Raw genomic sequence first — 15,317 nt, forward strand, 5'->3', positions numbered from 1 at the left:
TTAAAATTATCTACCTATAAGGATTATTTTTTGTACCTTATTGACTTAAAATAGTAAGTTCTTGTTATCATTAAATATTTGATTTTAAAGTTATAAAACAAGCATAGTGTCTTTTCTTTTCAATTGTTGCCTCGTTATCCCCCAGTTTTTGGCGCCATTTTTCTTTTGTCTTTTTGGCGCCTTTTTGCTTTGTCTCTAAGGTACAGAAGTGGTTTGTTTACATAAAATCATCAGAATCACTACCGCCATCTTTGTTGCTCTTCATATTTGTTTCCTAAAAAAGAAATATGATAAGGTAATTTTTCAAAACAACCTCTTTTATAACTGTAATAGCACAGCTATTTTTCATGGTCAGCTAACTGGTAATGCTTCATTATCAAATAGTCTATTATGTTCAAAGCATTACATACTGGTAATCAAAACTCAAAAATCATAACACTTAAAAAAAGAATAGTTATTTCTTTCATCGTATTATAAACCGCTTTCCGCGGATATAGAATGTACAATTATAAGATTAAAACTAGTTTTTATAGCCCCGGCTAAAAAAAATGGTTTTAATCTTATGATTGTACATTTCTATATTCGTAGAAAGCTGGATATAATACGATGCTAGATATAGTTTTTTCGTATGGATGAGAACCGGTTCCTATCCACCGGATTCGAATGAATACGAGAAAAATCTTTAAATACACAATAAAATATACTGACAAACAGAGCTTTTATCTAACACCCTTTACATTAAAAAAAATTAAGCATAAAGAAGCAAAAACAATACCTTCATAAGATTTGAATAGCTTCTCATTTCAGCCTCTGCTTTTCTTTGCTGTTCTTCCAGCTAAATAAAAATAAGTTCAAATAGATTGTATACAGATGACATATATTAAATAGTAGATTGAAACAGTGTTCTGGAGCCGGAGCCGAGAGCAGCAACATTTTTGGTGGAGCCGGAGCCGTATTTTTCGTTAAAAACGGCTCCGGCTCCGGATTAGCTAAAAATGATTTTTTAAAGTAATATTATAATTTGGCAACGGTCTATTTCCATATAATAAACTGAAAAACTATTGTTACTTAACAAATAGACACACATCCTTCTACTTTTATATAGCTTTTAAATAAAAGCAAAATATTTTATATTATTTATTTTATTTTATCAAATTTAATAATGAAAAAAATTGATATATTAATTTTAAGGTAGGAGCTGGAGCCGTATTTCCAAATACGGCTCCGCGGATATAGAATGTACAATTATGAGATTAAAACCAGTTTTTTTAGCCCCGAGGTGCCGAATGCACCGGCTAAAAAAACTGGTTTTAATCTTATGATTGTACATTTTTATATTCGTAGAAAGCTGGATATAATTCGATGCTAGACATAGTTTTTTCGTATGGATGAGAACCGGTTCCTATCCACCGGATAGCTGATTTTTGGCTATTTTCAGGGCAATCCCATCAGTAATTATGTAGCAATCAACTTTTGAATGATATTTGTATTTTGTACATTGTTTGGTATTAAAATGATGCTCTTGGCCAGCCGTTAAGCGGCTGGTACTAGAAATTTTTAAAAAGTTATATTCAATTTAGGGAATTAGACCTACCAAGGATCACTCATGCCAAGTTTCATAACAAAATTCGGATTCTAAGTGCCATTTGCGCATTAATTACGAGATAATTGTATTAACCCCCCCCCCCCCTTACCTTTTTTGCTTCTTCAAGCTTCTTAAATTGTTGTTTTTTAGATTCTCTCTCATTTCTGTCTCGGGTTTCTCTTTCAGCCCTGAAAGTCAAATTAATTAATTTTCAAGGGAGTAAGGAATCCGCATATTGGAATCTTTCTATCTATTTTCAATTTTTCATGGAGATTCCTATAATGATAAATACATAAAAACTATTATTGTTACAAGGAAGACCATGCATTAATTTAGAACTCAACATTTTATTTTAACTTTTAGACCCGAAATTTTGAAAGTATGTTACCTAATATCAAATATGTTTTGACAAAGGGAAAAGTAGGTTGCGGGTAAAATCCGTAAAGGTGTATGTTTTAAGGTTAAAAAATAGTAGTAACTTAGTAGAACGATAATATTCACTAAATATGTGTACTTCTTATAGAAAAGAACTAGAAACACACAAACTTTACGGATTTTACCCGCAACATACTTTTCCCTTTAATCTTTCCTTTATTTGGCGCTATAGATCACTTTCTTTTATTTCTCAACATTTAATGGTAAGAATATCACTCTTTAGAGACAGACTGACAATCTCACAAAGTTGTAGAGTAGCTTCGCTACTGAAAATTCACAAATAAAATGGCTTACCTAAAGTCCACCTCCTTCTCGACTTTTGTTTTGTTTAATCTGTTAATTACAGTGTTGTCCTTCTTGGGAACTCTAAAAAATAAAGTCAACAGTTACATGAAAGAATGGATATAGAATTACTTGGATTTTACATCAGATTTTCATCTAGGCCTCCCCAAAAATGATTTTTTCAGCTGGCTAATATAACAATACCCTCCTAGGGTTGGCAATCCGAATCCGGAATCCACCCAATTTTTGGCCAATTTTGGAATCCAAATCCGAAATCCGTTTTTTAATAGCGGATTCGGATTCTTAATTGATAAGCTAAAATTAGCATCATGAGTTTGTTCTTTCAACTCCCCCTTTTTGAAGGCAAAGATTATTTTTATTATATATAATATCTTTTAAAATCTGGTTCGATTCTTTGAAGTAAATTATAGAGAACACCAAGAACATTAATTTTTAGGACACATGAAGCGCTTAAAACTTGTTTAATTTAAAAAAGCCTCTTAAAATATAGCTAGAATCCGGAATCCGAATCCGGAATCCGCCAAAAATAAGAATCCGGAATCCGCGAGAATCCGCCATTTCTTGGACGGATTCTTGTAAGAATCCGAATCCGGTCCAAAAATTTGACGGATTGCCATCCCTATACCCTCCCCATAGCTTATGACCATTGAGTAACATATTGACCAATATCTGTTGACTATTTTAGTAACCTAAACTGACACAAAAATTTCCCTGTAACAAGATCCACATATTCTGTATTCATTCATACAAGTGATAATGCTAATAATAATTTAGCCTTTCATAGTATAGGGTTGGGCCGGATACTTTTTTGGCCGGATACCGGATATCCGGCTGATTTCAAATGCCGGATATCCGGTAACCGGCCGGATATCCGGCCAACGCCGGACATCCGGCAAATATCCGGTTATCCGGCCGGATAACCGGCCAAATTACCAGATATTAAAGTAGTAAAAAAAAATTTCTTCAAAAATCTTATACAAATTTACATAAAGTTAAACTTATTCAGAAAAAATGTTCTTCTAGCTTCAATAATAAGAAAATTATAGCCATTTAAGATTTTAAAAAGCAGAGATTTTTGGTGTAAAGTATAAAAAATTATAGAGCCGGATATCCGGCCGGATAGTTTCAATATCCGGTATCCGGCCGGATATTGAAAATGGCCGGATATCCGGCCCAACCCTAGTACACAACATAATACATTTGCCTATGTAATGATTGTTTAGGTAAACTTGCATACAAATTGGAGCCACATAGTTTTTCTGCGGATTACAGATTATCTACTCTATTCTTTTACTTTGTTGAATCAGTGTAAGATGTGAATTTGTGAAAACTATATGCCTTTTTTCTAAAAGGCATAAAATGACAAAACCTTTGAAATGAAAATTTATTTCCCAATCATTAACCTATCCCTAAAAGAAAGTGGAAAAGGAAAAACTATCTGACAACTTATTTTGAAAAGGCATGAAAATAAAAAGATCTTACCTAAACTTTTTAACTGCTTTTTGACTATGGAAACCAATCTGGCCAACCTAAGATGAAAAAGCAACATTTAATAAAAATACAAACTAGAGTAATTTAAAAAGTTTAATTTATTTCAAGTAAGTATACTGTGATACATAAGGTACAGGTTTTAAACAGGTGTACTTTTGTAAATCTATCCTCAAGTTTAAAAACAAAAATTAAAAATTGTTTACAATTGTTACATTGTGTTTTTCTTTACCTGATTTTTATTTAACCTCTTGAAATCTTATTGTATAAGAGGAAAGACATAATATTAAACTTTGTTACCTCCATTGATTCTGTTTTATGGAGATTTGACCACATAGTATACACTATATCAACGTCATTCATCTAAAGAAAACATTCTAATTTAAGAAAGATATTAATAACATCGGTCTGTCCGTCAAAAATTATACAAACCACTGGACCAATCAGACTGGGTTTTAATGGAAATTGTAACAACTACGATGGTCAGACTAATAGATATTACAGGAGTGTATATTCTGCACAAGATTTAATTTTTTTCCCTGCTACAAAATTTTTTATTCCCCCCTCCCTAGTTTTTTCTCATCAAGTAGGGGGGAAAATGGAAAAATATTTAAAGAACTCTATATTTTATTTATTTTATCCCTCCTACCACACAATTCTTTAGTTTTGTTTCACCAAGGAGGAGGAGGGGGGGGGGGGAATGGAAAAAATGTTTTTAGTTTCTTAATTTTAAAATTTTTTTCCCTCCAACTACTTATTTTTTATTTCCCCCCCCCCCCCCTGAGCAGGGGATCCCATGTAGAATATACACTCCTGAGATATTATGACGATGGTATTATAGACTTTCTACTAGGGTTGGGCCGGATATCCGGCCATTTTCAATATCCGGCCGGATACAGGATATTGAAACTTATGATTTAAATTGCCAGATATCTGATTATCCGGCCGGATATCCGATAATTTGCCGGATATCGGGCAATTTTCAATATCTAGCCGGATATCCGGCATTTGGCCAAAAAAGTATCCGGCCTAATCCTACTTTCTACACTACTGAAAACTATACCTTACATCCTTCTATGCTGTTCTGTTTGACAAGCTGACATGCGTCCTCTACCAAAACCTAAACAATACTTTGGAAATTAAAAACCTAAAAATTTTCAAATTATTTATTCAGAAGGCATTTAGACCACAATCAAACTTTTTAGGTAAAAAAAAGTAATTTAGGTCACATCACAATACATAAAACTGAAATTAAGGTTGGCTGATAATGTTGGTTAAAAAATATTAATAGGTTTCGGTATAAGAATCCAATTTTATAACATTCAAAATGTTTTAATAATATATCCATATCCATTGAAAACCAAGAAAATCTTTATCCAAAATGGATATAAGTGGCTGTTTGAGTAATTGTAAATAAAAAAGTTTTTGTAGATAAATCACTGTATCTAACGTTTGAAGGGTTACATAATACATACCTTGGGAATAGTTTCAATAGTTTGTCCCTCACTCAGCCTCAGATACACGTGAGCTGAGGAAACCTGCAAGTATACAAGCAAAATTATATCCATTTATATCGCAGCAAAGTAACAACATTTTTGAAAGAATAACACTAGGTAGCTATACAAATGTTATAGGATCCTGCTTGTTCTTGCGTTATTCATAGAACTGGTTCTAATATAGCAGAAATTAATTGAATGCAGTACTTTTCAGCTCCTTAGTTGCGCTAAGTGGCCCCTCTCCACCTTTTTAAAGGGTTGCCCCTCCTTTTCATAGGGTGGCCCTTCACAAGGAGGACAAAAGTTTAGTTTAACTTGGGTTGCCCTTCATAAGGAGGACAACAGTTGGATTTCACTTGAGTTGGCCATCTAAAGAAGGACAAAAGTTGGGGTTTACTTGAGTTGGCCTTCACAGTTGGGCTTCACTTTGGTTGCGAAAACCCAACTAATGCATTGCAGAACCACACTGAAAATTTCTTTACCTTATCAACGTGGAACCATACGTCTTCAGGCCAGCCATACTTTATCAAATCCTAAAACAAATAAACCTATTTTAAGCATTTTTTTTTAACTACTGGATTTGTCCTTAAGTAGAGTTGAGATTACTCAACAAATTCCAAATAACAAGGATGAGAACATCCATAAAAGCGAAGCATTTTTCAGCAATATTTAGAAGTGTAAACAAAAATTTCGAGTAAATCTATAACAAATACAGGTTCTTAATACAGACATAAATACCTACATATTATAGAAATGCTTGGGATAAATCCTAGTGCTTAATAGTCATAGAAATCATTGTTTCGAAAATTGTATCACTTAACAAAAAGTCTGAATGGTTTGATAACAAATTATTTTAAATGGGCCAACATAATTCTGGTAATGATTATAAAGCTGCTACGTTTTCAAAATTTTATCTAACTGTTACAGTACTGTTACCGTTACGTACGATCGGACCGGCCCTAATTCATAATAGAAAATCTACGATTTAAATGATTAAAACGCTTGATATCTATTTAACACACAAATGCAAACTATTTAATACCTATTGATGATTAAGTTTTCATCACACAGTAAATAGATGAGTTTCCACATAAGAACAACAAAAAACATTTAGACAATTTATTAGATATAAAATATTTCCTTTTATCTATTTTCCATCCTTATCAACGATATCTTGCCATTTCCCAATATCCCTCATAGTGTCCTGTTGTGAAATAAAAGGGGGGGGGGGGGGTATTGCAAAAATTTCGTAATCTGTGAGCAAATGGCACTTAGAATTCGAATTTTGATATGAAATTTTGCATAAGTAATCCTTGGTAGGTCTATTTTCCCTAAATTGAACACAAAGTTGGAAAAGTAACGGCTAACGCCTCAGCCGTTTAGCCATTGTTAAACTATTTTCAAGGCAAATCATAACGAAACCTATCTCCACATAATACTCTTTGCTGCTCCAAAACTAGTGATGGGAATCCGGATCCGGAATCCGAATCCGGAATCCGCCCAATTTTCGGCCAATTTTGGAATCCGGACCCGGAATCCGTTTTTTATAGCGGATTCCGGATTCTAAATTGGTAGGCTAAAATTACCGTCTGGAGTTTTTTCTTACAACTCCCTCTTTTTGAAGGCAAAGATCACCCCCCCCCCCCCCCCTCCTCCCCAACACACCACCTTCCCCCCAAACCCCCCCCTCTTTTCTTCCCACATAAACCACGAAGTTGATATACCAGCTAATAACACAGAGCTCTCATTGTCAGGCCAGCGATCACGTGATGAGCTATTCAATTCCAAGACCTCAGATTTGACAGCCAACGATCACATGATGAAGTGTAATCCACTCACCATCAACTAAGCCCTCTAATTGGCTGTACAGTGATCACATGACATAATAATATACACACTCCCGTTAGAAAATACCAAGCACATTTTTAGGACATACGTAGCACTTAAATTTTTTTCTACATAACAAATTTTAATATTTAATAATGTGATGTAAATGTTTTAGTTATGCTGGAAGTCAACACTTTTAACAAAACAAGGCTTCAACCAAGTAACATAGTGATAAATTAACGAAAAAAGCTATCCCTTTGTGACGGACGGCCTTTTAAAATACTGCTAGAATCCGGAATCCGAATCCGCAAGAATCCGTCACTTTTTTAGACGGATTCCTTAAGAATCCAGAATCCGAATCCGGCCCAAAAATTCGACGTATTCCCATCCCTATCCAAAACGTTAGCCGTTACTTTTTTAACTTTTTGTTCGATTTAGGGAAAATAGACCTACCAAGGATTTCTCATGCAAAATTTCAGATCGAAATTCGAATTCTAAGTGCCAATTGCTCACTGATAACGAGATGGTTGCATTACCCCCCCCCCCCCACTTTAAAACGGTAATTTGAAATAAATTGAAAAAAAGTGGGGGCAGGGGAAATTTTTTGTATCATTTTGGGTCAGAGTAGGTTATATTTGTAGGGTTTACCCCTGCTTAACCTTTAGGGTTCCATCAATCCATAACCTATTGTCTTACCCCTTAAGATCACTGTAAGTTAATATTTATTAGCTGAACTACATAAAATTTCTCTTAGAATTGTAAGATTATTAGTTTAATAACTATTCTTCACTATGCAGCTAAACAACACTGTTTATGACTAATCACCATATACCTCATTCTCATACTTGTCTCTGCCCATGAAGAGCAGAGCCGGAGGGTCCACAACTGAACTTGTAAAGTAGAACACCATTTTTACAACAACAAATCTGCTTAGTAATGATCTGAAAAAGTTGAAAAATGTAAAAACAAAGTCTTTGTTATTATTATTACTTGGGTGACTATGCTATTATAATTTCTTACGTGTGGAGAAAGAATTGAAAATGCGGTAAAAACTGCCCACTTCTAACCAGGGTTTCGGATCCGCATTGATTTTTTGCAGATCCGGATCCTCCAAATTTGGTCAGTGCGGATCCGGATCCTTGACAATAAAAATAAAATCACCAAATTTTTCAAAAATATTTATTCTTTAATTCGAAGTCAAAAATACTTTTAATTTTCAAGTCTGACCCTAAACCTTAAAGATTGGCTCTCATCAAGAGAATGTCTGAGATTTTATATAAATTTAGGTAGATTTTTCCATTTTTTTGCGGATCCGGATCCTTGGACTCAAAAATATGCGGATCCTTGCGGATCCGAAACCCTGAAACATACCTTTTATAATAGTGGGAGAAGGATGTGACGCCTGCATGGACATGGGATAATGCATACAAAAGAAAACTATTTTACACCAACCAATCAAAAATCAAGTTGAAATTGTTGCCATCAATTATCCCGTTAAAAGTAATGAGCTGATTTATAAAGATGCAAATTTACTTAATTGATGATGATTACAACATGCTACAAATAGTATGCAGAAAATAAAACGTAAAAAACCGAAATTGGCATTCTATTGCTAGGGCAAAATAGTTTCCTTAAAGTGAACTAACCCTTTGTTTTTAAAGATTTTTCTATGTACACTCTGAAAGTTGTAAAAAGTTTAAACAAACTAAGAAATTAAAAATTATAAAATAATGGACAAAAATGATTGAATAGGTTTTTTTTATTGAGTATAAAATTACTATTACAAAACTCTACAAGTCTAAACAATAAGATATTTATAATTATTAAATATTAAAATAAATCCCCCTTCCTCTATTTTACATATTTTTTCTATAAATATTACAGAAAGTGTCGTTTCTTACATAAAAATTAAATAAGCTAGGTAGTATTTTCCTCTGCAGTTAGTTTTTTTTTCAAAATTAAGTGTTTAATACACAAAAAAAAAAGAAATTAAGGAAAATATTTCAAATCAAATGAAATTTTTTTTTACAACTGCTACCTCTCAAAATAATGACTACAATAAAAGCAACTAAAATGCTGTTATTTCATTACAATACTTTGATTAAATACAATGGATTATTATTCTTTTAAATGGCCATAAAATACTAGGTAGTTTTTTTTTATAAAAAGGTATCTATTTTTTTAGGTTGGCACAATAAATATTTAGATTTTTCCAAAAAATCTGTGAATTTACATTAATAATTAATCAATAATCATATAATAAATTTTTATTTTTGGTTTACTTTTCTGAATCAAAACAAATCATTACCACCATGCAACACAAAAATCATATATTCAATTATTTCAAAAATATAACAATACAATAAATAAAAATATGAAATAAATAATAAAATTAAGAACAGATATTGCATCTAGAGTTAAACTATTTTATCTGAAATTTTGTATTTGTCTCCCGAAAAAGGTAGGACATCAAAATAGTTGTCTTTTGATAAAATATCCCTTAAAATTATCTGTTATTTGCTATAATGATGCATATTACTGTAGAATAATAAATAAACTAACTGGGTTCAGGGCAATTATGTAATCAGAAATTTTTATCTGTTGCACTTTTATCAAAATTAAATTTTTTCCATCTTCATTGAGCATAAGGTTTTTGGTTAATAAATCCACGAAATTGTAAATTAAATGACAAAATTTTAACTACGTTTAATTGCTGGTTACTTAATTGCTGACTACAAAACATTGCTATTGATAAAATGGATTGTTTGGTTGTGAAAATATAACTCTCAAACCCCCAAAAAATAAAATATGATGTTATTTGGTTTTTTTTTTTCATGGGATTTGACAGTTTAATGTATAAAGCTTTCAACAGTGCTATGTCGATTTTTCTGTTTTGTTATTTTTTTCTGCACAAAAATGCGCATTTTAAATTTAAATGTACAATTGCCGCGTTCAATGTTCAGCATTTTGGCGCCAAAGTTGTACATGTTGTATTGACAAGCACGGATGCCGCATAATTATTTATTAAACAGACTCGGTGGCCACGGTGACAAGTTTGCCGCCCTTGATGACAGTTTTAAATTGCTCCGGCACAGGATGCTCCACAAAATCTTCTCCCTGCAACAAAAAAAACATTAACCAAAGAAAAGGCAAGCTAGAACCCAACGGCGAGAATATAGTAGGTATCAGGTTAGGTAAATGCGAATATAAACAACACATGGATAAACACAAAAAGTTATAACCTAATGTCCGACCTTGAGAAGTATTTTATCATGAATATTTTATTATTTCAACCATGGATTTACTTAAATTCTATAGAAAAAAAAAGATTTTTACTTTCTAGGATATTTTCAAATTTGTCAAAAACCTTGATTGAAATATTTTTGTAAAGCTTGTGATGGTAGTTCATATTTTTAGAGTAATCAATATTTAAAAGGCAACAACGAAGCATCTCTGACAATTCAGCTGTGCTGTCTCCAAAATCTTAAACGCTTACCTGGGGAAAGAGAATGTTCATTTCACTTGACTTAGCAGAAATAATCTCGGCACCAAGAGAATCCTAAAATTTTAACAAAAATCAGTAAGCTTGTTACAGACTCAAGGATTAATTTAGTTTCGTATCATTTTCTATCTACTTAAGATTTAGGTATTGGCATTATGAATAGCAGTTGCTTAGAACTTGTTATATTTTTAACAAATATCGCCATTCTAGGATTAGGCGGCAGCTAATCATTTTCTTACAACTGCAACTGTAGATATTTGACATAACTGGATCTTATATTACTTTTTTATCCAAAAGTTGACTGAGTATGACAGATGTCCTACTTTATCATAAACTACTTTTTATAATAGAATAAAATAATTATTTAAATGTTACCTTGCTCAAATAAACTTGACACCCATCTGTTTTGTCAATAGAAATAGAAGCAACTGCTCCCATAACCTGCAATATTATCTAATAAAATTCTATCGGTTCTGTGTGTGTGTGTAGCCATAGTTTTTGGACCTAAGTAGTCATGGAGTAGGACAAGACACTTTTGTATGCTAGCACCAGGGTCAGCTCAAATTGGAAGGACTGATCGAGAGAGTCTGTCGGTTCTCTTTTATATTTGTACCTTTCGATTTTCTTGAATTTTTTTCATGCAATTATATAGGTATCCTTACTAGGTAACTTTGTGTACTAATATCATAATTCCTTAAATAACTAAGAAAAGTTAAAAAGGCGTAACATCTACAATTGGATTATGCTTAAAAATGTAAGGATACTTACATAATTCAAAAAATTTAGGCAAAATAAAAATAGAATTAATGTTCAGTCCTCTATATGAAAGTTTATCATTATTGAAAGCGGTATTTTGACGTGTCCTGTCCAATCGACAATGAAACTAAAAAATATGTTTTATCAATTTTCTACTTTTCATACACCATTTTTTTGTTTTTAACCACGTTCATCCAGTAATAACTTCCCTCTTTCAAGATGATACTTTACCCCCCCCCTCCAAAAAAAAGCTTTGTCGTCCTCAGCGCTGTAACTGTACATTTGTCAATGTTTGTTTATCCTATCATACCTGCATCTGTACTGATTGACAATTGATGAATTCAAAGCCAGAAACAACGGTATCAAAAACGACAGAAGTTTTCTTGCACGAGTCCATGATAATATTGTTCACTTTTCCCCTTAAAAAAATTAAATTAATCAATAACATTAACAAGATGATTTTTAAAAAAATCTTTAGTATTTTGAAATAAAGAAAGCTTTAATTTTCTTTCATGTAAGGATGTATAAACACATAGCCAATAATTTTCGCTAACAAAAAAACTTTGGGGACCAGTTTGATTTACAGTCCAAATCCCACGTAAACTCCTTAAGTCATTTTAGTAACTAATCAACGGTCAACCAACATAAAATTTTTTACTTGTTATGTAGTAGCTACGCTATAAAAAATTATTAATTACAGTAGACAATCATGGAAGGAGGAGGTAACATTAAACTGTAAATTTAAATTGTAACCAAAGTTTAAAACCATGCTAACTTATTCGTTGGCTTAAAAACTAGGGTATTTTTGTTGAATTTTGATATTTTATTTTTGGTTGTTTACAAACAAATAGTGTTGTAACTTATCAAACATTAATTTTAATCTACAGAACGAGTAACTATGTTTATAATTATTAGGGATTTTTATCATTCATCCATTGTCTTATCCCATTATATCCCTGGTAGATCATGCTTACTTGACAATAATCGTAGATCCTTCACATCTGTAAATGTAAACAGAATGATTATTCTCTGTCTCGCTAATATCAATGCTCGGGTTTCCCTTGAAGTATTCCACCAGCCATTTCTTGCCGTCCAATTCCAGTTTGGAAGGCTTGGAACTGGCGGCACCGATGGTCGCGGCGGTTGCAGCTGCTCCATACTTGGGCGGCAAAGCCGGCTTCTCCTATAACAAATATCCTCATAAATCTATCTAATAATTTAAATGTCTGTTCATCTTTCTATCAGTCTCAAGATTCATCAGCTTATCATATATAGACATCTATCTATCTTCAAAACTGTTACTTGTCTGTCCACCTGTTCGTTGTCTATCTTTAAGTCTATCCCTTACTTGTCTACCTATCTGTCCATCTGTTACTTGTCAACTTAAGTCTATCTATCTGTCCATCTGTTACTTGTCATGTCCATCTATCTGTTCACCAGTTACTTGTCTATCTATCTGTCCATCTATCCTCTCTATCAGTCTGTTACTTGTCTATCTATCCATCAATCTATTACTAGTTTATCCAGTGTTGTGGATCCGGATCCGCATTATTTTGAGTCCAAGGATCCGGATCCGGATCCTGGGGTATAAATTTATGGAAAAATCTACCTAAATTTATATAAAATAGTCACTTACAAATTTTGAAAATCAGACATTCTCGTGATGAGAGCCAATCTTTAAGGTTTAGGTTCAGACTTGAAAATTAAAAGTATTTTTGACTTCGAGGTTAAAGAATAAATATTTTTTGAAAAATTTGGTGATTTTATTTTTATTGTCAAGGATCCGGATCCGCACTGACCAAATTTGGAGGATCCGGATCCGCAACACTGAGTTTATCTAACTGTCACTTGTCTATCTATCTGTTACCTATTTATTTATCTGTCCATATTTTGCTTATTTATCTAACTGTAACCTGTCTTATCTATCTGTCCACCTGTCCATCTGTTACCTGTCAGACTGTTAAACTATTATTTGTCTATCTTTCCATATGATATTAATCCATCCATTTATGTTACCTTGTGGGGTACAGTGCTGGAAGCTCTGAGGGTTGGATTTTTGTGTGTCTTTTGATCATCGGAAACCTACAAAGTTGATCAATAAGGTAAAAAACTTTATAAGGATGCCTCCGGAGGACCCGCGCGTTTTTAAAAGTCAACCTCTGATTTTCTACAATCCTACTTTTCATACCTACCAATTTTATTCTGTTTATATATATTCTGCACAAGATTTATTTTTTCCCTGCTGCAAAATATTTCCTTTCCCACTCCCTTAGTTTTTTTTTTCACCCAAGGAGGGGAAAAAATGGAAAATGTATTCAATAATCTTAATTTTTTCCCCTTTCCATATTTTTCTTGTTGCTTAATATCGATTGAAATAAAAAAATGTATTAAAAGGTGAAAATTACCTTTTTCAGGCCCTTAGTGATTTCTGTGCCTCTGTTAAGCGCATTGAGCAACTCTGCGCGCGCATTTGTTCCAGAATTCGCGCTGCCCATGTCTAGGGCGCCTGGGGGTGGAGGAGGAGGTGGGAGAGGGGCGCCTTAACGAATGGATACTTGATTTAATTATCTAACTAAAAATCCAGGGATTTTACAGGATAAAACCATGTACTATAATTTAATATAAAACCTTAATTATGAGCAAATTGCAAATTATGTACTTTAAAATAATCCGTTGAAAATTTGAACCAACCAGAATAAATTGATACAAATACCTAAATTCTTAGTCTACCGAAAGTACCAGTATAATATCCTTCTTGTTGCTTTTTTGATCAATTAATCAAATTAGGAAATTCTTACACAAATATTTTGATTTAAAAACTTTTTTAAATTAAAAAATCAAATGAGAACAATTTTTAACAAAAACTGTAACTGATCAAAGGCTTTTAATATTTTTAGTATTTTAATTTGCAATATGAATCAAGTATGATTCCTGGAGGGGGTGGGGGAGGAGCACCACCCGCAGAAACTGCACTCGCTGAGCCGCCCTTGGGATTCCAGGTCAGTCCTGTCGTGTGGTATTCTTTTACATACGCCTAAATAGATAGATTGATTTACAAATCATAGCAATTGAATGTTTGTCTGCCTCACACTGGTCAGCTAATCTGTCATTCTTCGTTTTTTTTCGGGCTTTTGATGACAAAGTCCGTTTTAATCCAATAAATAGAAGACACCACAAAACATAGAAGCATATTTATACCGTTTGTCTGTCTGAATAGTAACAAGCAGTGTATTTTTATATTAGATGTCTGTTAATCTTCTATTTATCTATATATGTGTCTTTCTGCTAATATTTATGTTTATTGTTAATCTTTATGTCAACCCAGCAAGATATTTCGCCATAGAATCGCCTTCGAGCTCGTACAATATATGTACCGAGTCTTATGCTACCTCGAAACCCATTCGAAATGAATTAACACCTAATTTTTTTGGCGATAAACGTTGGAAAATCGGCCTTTCAAGCAAAAGGTAGCATGCAAGTTCGCCATCGATATCGTAGCAGAGTATGAAGCGAAGTCGCCAATATTAGCATTAATTAAAAGAGAGAGTGAGAGATAGGATAAAAATAGAAGTGAGAAATAAGAGCTGAGAGGCCTTTTACTTTTATACTTTAGAAAGAACCGAATAGAGTGCAGCATTATGCTACTCTGCTACGATATCGATGACGAACTCGCATGCTACCTTTTGCTTGAAAGGCCGATTTTCCAACGTTTATAAACAAAAAAATAGGTGGTAATTCATAAGCTACCATTTGAGATATCGAACAACGTAGCATGTTACCTTTTTTTTAAAGTTTCGCTGGGATATGTTAATATCCAATAGGTTATTTTTCTATCTTTGTACCTGTTTATCTTTATATTTGCCAATCTGTCAATTGAAAAGTATGTCTTAGTCCTTATGCTCATATGTTGAAATATTTATTAATC

General features: G+C 33.0%; 2 protein-coding genes across 2 annotated transcripts in view; both read right to left on the reverse strand.

Moving 5' to 3' along the window:
* Positions 1-181: 181 nt before the first annotated feature.
* LOC145331534 (coiled-coil domain-containing protein 25) lies at positions 182-8,730 on the reverse strand. The gene is made up of 10 exons (XM_080176244.1): positions 7,967-8,730; positions 5,790-5,840; positions 5,287-5,349; positions 4,875-4,931; positions 4,112-4,174; positions 3,806-3,852; positions 2,315-2,386; positions 1,695-1,773; positions 776-835; positions 182-274 (listed from the first exon to the last, which is right to left on the reverse strand). The coding sequence occupies exons 1-10, from the start codon at positions 8,042-8,044 to the stop codon at positions 218-220; spliced, it is 627 nt and encodes a 208-aa protein (XP_080032370.1). The 5' UTR covers positions 8,045-8,730; the 3' UTR covers positions 182-217.
* A 148-nt stretch (positions 8,731-8,878) lies between these two features.
* The window catches only part of capt (adenylyl cyclase-associated protein 1), a 29,008-nt gene continuing 22,569 nt past the window's right edge, over positions 8,879-15,317 (reverse strand). Inside the window, exons 6-13 of the mRNA XM_080176240.1 lie at positions 14,323-14,426; positions 13,798-13,930; positions 13,409-13,474; positions 12,367-12,575; positions 11,703-11,811; positions 11,012-11,077; positions 10,631-10,693; positions 8,879-10,251 (exon numbers count right to left, since the gene is read on the reverse strand). Of these exons, the coding sequence (XP_080032366.1) occupies positions 10,159-10,251; positions 10,631-10,693; positions 11,012-11,077; positions 11,703-11,811; positions 12,367-12,575; positions 13,409-13,474; positions 13,798-13,930; positions 14,323-14,426 (843 nt within the window). The 3' untranslated portion in view covers positions 8,879-10,158. The remainder of the gene's footprint in view (positions 10,252-10,630; positions 10,694-11,011; positions 11,078-11,702; positions 11,812-12,366; positions 12,576-13,408; positions 13,475-13,797; positions 13,931-14,322; positions 14,427-15,317) is intronic.

This window comes from Acartia tonsa, chromosome 11 (assembly GCF_053477335.1).
Source record: "Acartia tonsa isolate MP-2025a chromosome 11, ASM5347733v1, whole genome shotgun sequence".
In the NCBI taxonomy this organism is placed as follows: Eukaryota; Metazoa; Arthropoda; class Copepoda; order Calanoida; family Acartiidae; genus Acartia; species Acartia tonsa.

Coding starts and splice junctions, on each gene's coding strand:
- LOC145331534 (XM_080176244.1), bottom strand. CDS start 8,044: ATGGTGTTCTACTTTACAAGTTCAGTTGTGGACCCTCCGGCTCTGCTC. Junction 3,853..4,111: donor ATAAAACAGAATCAATGGAG/GTAACAAAGTTT, acceptor TTTTCATCTTAG/GTTGGCCAGATTGGTTTCCA. Junction 275..775: donor GCTATTCAAATCTTATGAAG/GTATTGTTTTTG, acceptor TTTCTTTTTTAG/GAAACAAATATGAAGAGCAA.